The sequence below is a fragment of the Austrofundulus limnaeus genome, unplaced genomic scaffold (genome assembly GCF_001266775.1).
Source record: "Austrofundulus limnaeus strain Quisiro unplaced genomic scaffold, Austrofundulus_limnaeus-1.0 Scaffold171, whole genome shotgun sequence".
Classification (NCBI taxonomy): domain Eukaryota; kingdom Metazoa; phylum Chordata; class Actinopteri; order Cyprinodontiformes; family Rivulidae; genus Austrofundulus; species Austrofundulus limnaeus.
The window spans coordinates 1,150,805-1,157,349 of record NW_013952573.1 but is presented as its reverse complement, the minus strand read 5'-3'; the positions used below and the strand labels follow the sequence as shown (position 1 = coordinate 1,157,349).

At 40.1% G+C, this 6,545-nt stretch overlaps 1 protein-coding gene across 1 annotated transcript in view; it reads left to right on the top strand.

Moving 5' to 3' along the window:
- The window catches only part of LOC106523955 (DDB1- and CUL4-associated factor 6), a gene marked incomplete at its 3' end in the record, with an annotated part of 13,740 nt that extends 7,320 nt beyond the window's left edge, over positions 1 to 6,420 (top strand). Inside the window, 7 exon segments of the mRNA XM_014017542.1 lie at positions 555 to 740; positions 826 to 939; positions 2,136 to 2,271; positions 2,373 to 2,584; positions 4,130 to 4,223; positions 5,881 to 6,000; positions 6,094 to 6,420. Coding sequence (XP_013872996.1) covers positions 555 to 740; positions 826 to 939; positions 2,136 to 2,271; positions 2,373 to 2,584; positions 4,130 to 4,223; positions 5,881 to 6,000; positions 6,094 to 6,420 — 1,189 coding nt within the window.
- Positions 6,421 to 6,545: the final 125 nt, after the last annotated feature.

The following is a 6,545-nucleotide window of genomic DNA, read 5'->3' as shown; positions in this document are numbered from 1 at the left end:
AAATAAAATGGCCCCGTCCGTGTAATATATTTTTAAACTTTTAGTTTAAAAATGATAAAAACTGAACATCCTACAGTATTTTTACAATTAAAATATATGTTTATTAAATAAAGTCTAATGTTACAACTAATCATGGATCCCTTTAACTGTTTTTTTTTCTATGTCATGGTCTTTCACACACCTACTGTAGTTCTCAAACTTTACAAAAAAAAACTTGAATGATCCAGTGTCTTTCTGCTATTGTAGTTTTATTTTGAAAGGATTACTAAGTAGAACCTATGGTCACGGTGAACTCGTGGGGTTGGGCAGACTTTAATTTACTGTGGTTTTGCTTGAAATGCTCACCCCTTATTTAATTGAATTAATCTGCCTCTTGTCAAGAAAAAGTTTCTCATCTGACACGAAGTGTGTAAACAAGTGGAACCTGTCAGCCTGGCTTTGTGAGCCATTTTACAACTGTCTTTAAACACCACAAATTAACACCTTATGTTTCTGTTAATACAGAAATCTCAGTCACGTTTTTTTTAATTTTGTTTTTATTTTCTCCTCTACAGGTCAAAAAGTCCATCCGTTCAGGTCATCGAGCAAACATCTTCAGTGCAAAGTTCATGCCTCACACTAACGATCAGGAAATCATCTCCTGCTCTGGAGACGGCATCATCTTCTACACACACACCGAAAAGAGTCCCGAGTACAACAGACAGTGTCAGTTCAGCTGCCATTATGGGACAGCGTACGAGGTGCTGAGCCGTGCCGCTTCTGTAGCAATTAAAAATGTTTCTTTTTTTTTGTTTTTGCCTTACCTCTGCTCTTACTGTTTGTCAGATTATGACTGTGCCAAACGACCCCTACACGTTCCTGTCGTGTGGGGAGGACGGCACGGTGCGGTGGTTCGACCTGCGCACAAAAACCAGCTGCACCAAAGAAGACTGTAAAGATGTACGGTGACAGCTGGAACAATTATCTCTACATTTTAAAAAACATTCACTTTATTGTTATAGTGGTTTATGGAGGAACAAACTGATGATTTGTTGAAGAAAAACATCAAAATCCTTCCTATACGAGCTCTGCTGCCTCTAGAGCACTTTAGCAAACTCTTCTCTTGGTTTGAAATCAAGCTGCTTTGACTTTGTATCTTCTCATATTTCCTGTTCCAGATCAGAACTTGTGACCCTAAAAGTGTTGATCACTTTACCAGACTGTCATTCCCTCTTCTTAACCCTGAAACTGTTAGAGCTCGTCTGTGAAAAAGTGAAACAAACAACAGTTTCAGAACTGATTCACCAGAACAGTTTGGGTTCAAATTAGGTCTACTAGAGGAGTGAATCCTTGCTTTTATATAATTTTCTTGTTTTTTCTCTTTTAGTTATTCTTGGTTTTCTGCTTTTAGAGGCATTTTTTGAGGGACTACTACCCTAAGAATGACTCAAACATAAAAAGCATTTAAGATTTAGATTTTGTGTGTAGTTTTTTTTTGTTGCTGTAAAGACTTTCTTTTAATTATTTCTAGAAAAAAATATTGGCGTATTATATTATTGTTATTAATATTATTATTATTATTAGTTCTCCAAGCTTTCTGAAGGTCTTTTAAAGGTTTTGTTTGGACTTTGTCAGCTTTTCCATTTATTTTCAATCCAAAAATCTTTACAGGAATAATGATTTTGTTTTTAAAGCAACTTGAACGATGAACCAGTGCTGAGTTGACACATGACTAATAAATAGGCAAATTAGTKATTTTGAACTGGACACCAGCAGCATTAAAGACACAATTTGTTCCTTTTTTTAGCTGAATCTATGAATAACCACAAAGATAACAGTTAGATATATTAAATAGTATTTTAGCATAAACAAAGTGATTCTCAAAGAGGTATATTGTTGAATTCTTGCCATACATACATACATACATGTGGCTTGTCCACTCTGTTTTTAAATGGATCAATATGTCTCCATATTGAGTATAAGAACTGAACAAAAGGAGAATGAAAAGCCAAAAGCAAAAACATCCAGAAAGCCTGAAGAAYTATTGATTAAAACCTTTATTTGCAGCAGTATCAAACGTTTGCACAGGACTGTAACTTCACTGTTACTGTTTTTTGTGTTTAAGCCTCACCTGTCTTTGTTCACTGTGARCTCAGGACATCCTGATAAACTGCAGACGAGCAGCGACCTCCATCTCCATCTCTCCTCTGGTGCCGTACTACCTGGCTGTGGGCTGCTCTGACAGCTCGGTGCGGATCTACGACAGACGCATGCTGGGCACCAGAGCCACAGGTAAACCGTGTCGTCGTCCTCTAGAAGTCAGGTCGTCYGCAAGTACATTTAGGAGTTTATTAGTTCAAACAAAAATTTGCCACTTTTTCTCTCGTTCTCAGGTAATTACATGGGACGTGGCACGACGGGCATGTGCGTCCGGTTCGTTCCTGCCCACCTGTCCAACAAGTCGTGCAGGGTGACGTCTCTCTGCTACAGCGAGGACGGCCAGGAGGTTCTGGTCAGCTACTCCTCTGACTACATCTACCTGTTCGATCCCAAAGACGACCAGGCCCGAGAGCTCAAGGGCCCGTCAGAGGAGAGGAGGGAGGAGGTGAGATCCCACCCAGGTCCTCTGACTAAKACCAGGAATAAACCTGAAAGTGGCAGACCTGAAAACAAAGAGTAGGAGCAATCRGTGATGATAGGTTGTCTTTGTAATATATATATATTTAGACAGTTATTTGGCAGAGTTAGGTCTGAGGTGCTTTAGGTGTTTTAGGTTTTAGATTTRGACTGAACAAAAATGATAAAACAACAAATAATAGCACAATAAGAAAATAAAGCTTCAGGTTACCTTTATAGAAATAAAGTCTGTTAAACAAAAGTGAGTAGCTCTAATTTCTTTTCATGTCAGAAACATTACAACAACAACAACATTAGCCAAAGAACATTTATCAAAGACCTTGCGTGATCTGATTGCACTCAGAACATGTGATGGCGATGCTCAGCCACTACCACTCAACTTTTTAGCTCAGGGTTTGTGGAACTGACTGGGTTATCACCATTTTTGTGTTTTCTAAGGTCAATTAGCCATCTTCAATTGCATTGATTCCAAAAGGTAACCAGTTGTAGACATGAAAACWATCATAACTTTCTYAGAGTTTCATTTAAATCTCCAGTGGTTTGAGAAATTTTGCTAACAAACAGACARACAAACYGGCAATTGCTTTATCGCTTGCATCTCTTTGCATTTGTTACTCYTCTGAGTTCACTATAATCTGGATTTGCATTTTTACTATACAGAATCAACAAACTGTAAGCAGGTGTTTGGAGGAGAAACTTCCAGTAACTTCGTTATAACTTTTTTTAAGAGGAGTGTTTTGTTAAGAGCTGTTCTAATCAGAGCAGCATTTGTTTTTGTCACTCTGAGCTCTGCAGAAATCAGAGCTAAATCTGTGCTGGCCGATGCCGTGGAGAAAATGACCCCCGACCAAGACGGGGATGGAGGAGAGCTGCAGCACACTTGTGTTAGACACCTGTGGTGCTTTCCACCTTTTGCTTTTGTGTTTTTATCGTGTGGATGTATTATTTTAGTTGGTAAATCTAAATGATAAATGAGGTGTTGTCTGAATGTGCTTCATCATGGAGCCCGTGTTTCAGCTGCGTGTGTTTCACCAGGATCCACTCACACATTCCTGTCCAAATACAGCGACTGACGCAGGCGGTGCTCCTCAGTTCACTGATGTTGGTCGAGGTGTGGAGGCAGGGACAGCAAAGGAAAATCTTATCGGTCTTCCTTCTTCACCCCTGACCTCATTTGTTCTCCYTCTTTTTCTTTCTTATTTACACCACCATGTCTTTTTTCACCACCTGTTCAGACCTGATGATATTTCCTCTGTGAAGCCCCCGCCCCCCCAGCCCCCACCTTCTAATTCTGGCCCCCTGCCTGTTGCGCTGCAAAGGGACTTGAAAGAGGAGGCAACCTCTGGGGTGGGGGGAGGGAGTTTAGAGAGGGCACCGACAGAAACGTTCAGTGTTTTGCGTTGGCAGCGAAGTTATTTTTGACCATGCTTTGACTGACAATCTGTTAATCTGTGTGTGTGTGTGTGTGTGTGTGTGTGTGTGTGTGTGTGTGTGTGTGTGTGTGTTTCCACAGCTGAGGCAGCCTCCAGTCAAGCGGCTCCGCCTTCGGGGGGACTGGTCCGACACCGGACCCCGAGCTCGCCCTGAGAGTGAGAGGGAAAGAGACGGTAAGATCCCAGTTCTGTCCTGTGGCAGAACGCACATTTCAGACGTGTCCAAGGAAGTGTTTTGACCAAATATTTAGATTTTTATTCATTTCTGTTATTACTTTTACTTTAAAGTGCCTGTGACATGCATTTCKATGAGAAAATGTATTTATATTTAAGAAACTTGGCYTAATACACATGATTTTACCCATTATGTCACATAATTGGCGTGTTTTCTTTTGAACTTGGCTCGGCTAAAGTGAAACAGGAAGTGACATCAAAGGGGAACTCTTTAAGAAAGGGAACTCCTTAGCTTTTGTTTATTTAAACAATATTATTTGAACTATATGACTCTTATCTCTCTATGATAGTGATTAAAATAATCTAAAGAAACATCAGATTCTTCTCTACAGTCTGTGTTGTCGGTCTTTGTAGCAATGCTCTGTTTCCATGCAGACATTCCCTTTTAACATCACTTTCTGTTAATTCACATGCAAATATCCCAACAACTGTTCACCTCAGGCACATGAAACCTTTTTGTTAATGTGTTATCAATGTCATCTTTCTAAAAATACAATCATGTTTATTACAAAAACTTGACGTCACAGCCACTTTAAAACCACAAAAACTCTGATTTATTAATCATCAAGCTCAATCTGCCTGCAGAGCTTCAGATGACATGAACCTGAATTGGGGGGGGTGGGTGGTATTATGCAAAACTGATTTTTATTTATATATTTTTAGCATTATATCAAGTCATTCCATCAGAAACATACATTGTGAAGATGTGCTAAAGTGGAAGTGTCTGAAATGATAGGAGCCCAATTTCAAGGCATTTAGATAGGCTATGATGTAAACTCAAATTTATTTTTGATACATACAGCTTTTTCAGATCAACTGAAGGTAACATAGTTACTTGATTGTGGTATAGAGTTGAACTGTGTGTGGAAAATACTCAACGTCTCCCTTTAAGCTCCTGTTTGCTTTTAAGTTGGTATTAAAACTTGTTCTCAAACATCTGCTCATCGGCACGTCTAGAAGTTTTGTTTTTAAACTGAACTCTTAAGAAAACAGAATTTCTTGTTGTTGGCTCAGAGTCTCTCTTATCCAAATGTAACAGCTTCATAATTAAAGTTGACTCTTCCACAGTTTCTCCTTCCCCTTTAATTCTGATTCTCTGTCCTCATTTAAACCTAACCTCTAAACTCACTTTGTCAAACCTACTTATTCTGTTTAATGCCATTACCTATTGTATCATTATTATTGTTATTTTTGTTTGTTTGTTTGTAAAATCATGAATGCTTGCGGATAAATAAATAACAAAAATACATTTTAAAATAACCCTTTAAAATGTTGTAAATGTACGTTGTATTAAGATGCCATTTCTTCTTTGAAAACAATTAGCTGTGCTAAGAATTCTTTCACTTTAAAATAGAGTCAGCAAGTTAATTTTGCAAGACATTTTTTACCCAGTAAATCAAATAATATTTAGAAGAATTAAGCCTGAATGTGAGATTGAAGCAGGATGTTGTCACTTTGACAGACTCATGACAGAACCTGATGATAAAACAAGTTACTGAACATGTTTTATCGTAGTTTTAATAATCTGTTCTTCTACTAACTTAAAGAAATCCTGAAATGCTMCCTTCTTTGATTTTTATTCATTAATTTATTCCAGGGGAACAGAGTCCAAATGTGTCCCTGATGCAGAGAATGTCGGACATGTTGTCCCGGTGGTTTGAGGAGGCCAGTGAAGCTCAGAGCAGCAGAGGAACCCGACCCCAGGTTCGACCCCGAGGTAAGACTTTGTTGTTTTAAAAGTCCTTAAATCTGTCTTCATTTTAATAAAACTGTTTTCCAGCTTTGTTTTTATCTGTTGTGTTATTTCCAGGGACTGCTGTTCGTCCAGAGGGGGCTGCACCCACAGGAGACTCCAGTCAGGAGTCCGGGGCCCCCGAGAGACCCGTGGGGACTGACCCCCCGGAGGTGACCCCCAGTCCTGCTGCCGCCGCTGTCACCCCCGTCTCTAAATCCACCTCCTCATCCTCCTCAGGGTCATCTGCAGCAGCCACAGCACCTGCTACTTCCAGCTCCTCCTCGGTTGAAACGTCCGCTCCGTCCTCCTCGTCTCCTCTTACCTCCTCGCCCGACTCAGAGCAACGAAGCCAGGTGGACACGACGGCCATGGCTACGCCCACCTCTGAACCTGCACTCTCAGGTAAGAGCTCACAGTTTAACCCACATTTTCTCTTCAGTGAGTGGATATTTTCATGGTGTGTGTGTGTGTGTGTGTGTGTGTGTGTGTGTGTGTGTGTGTGTGTGTGTGTGTGTGTGTGTGTGTGT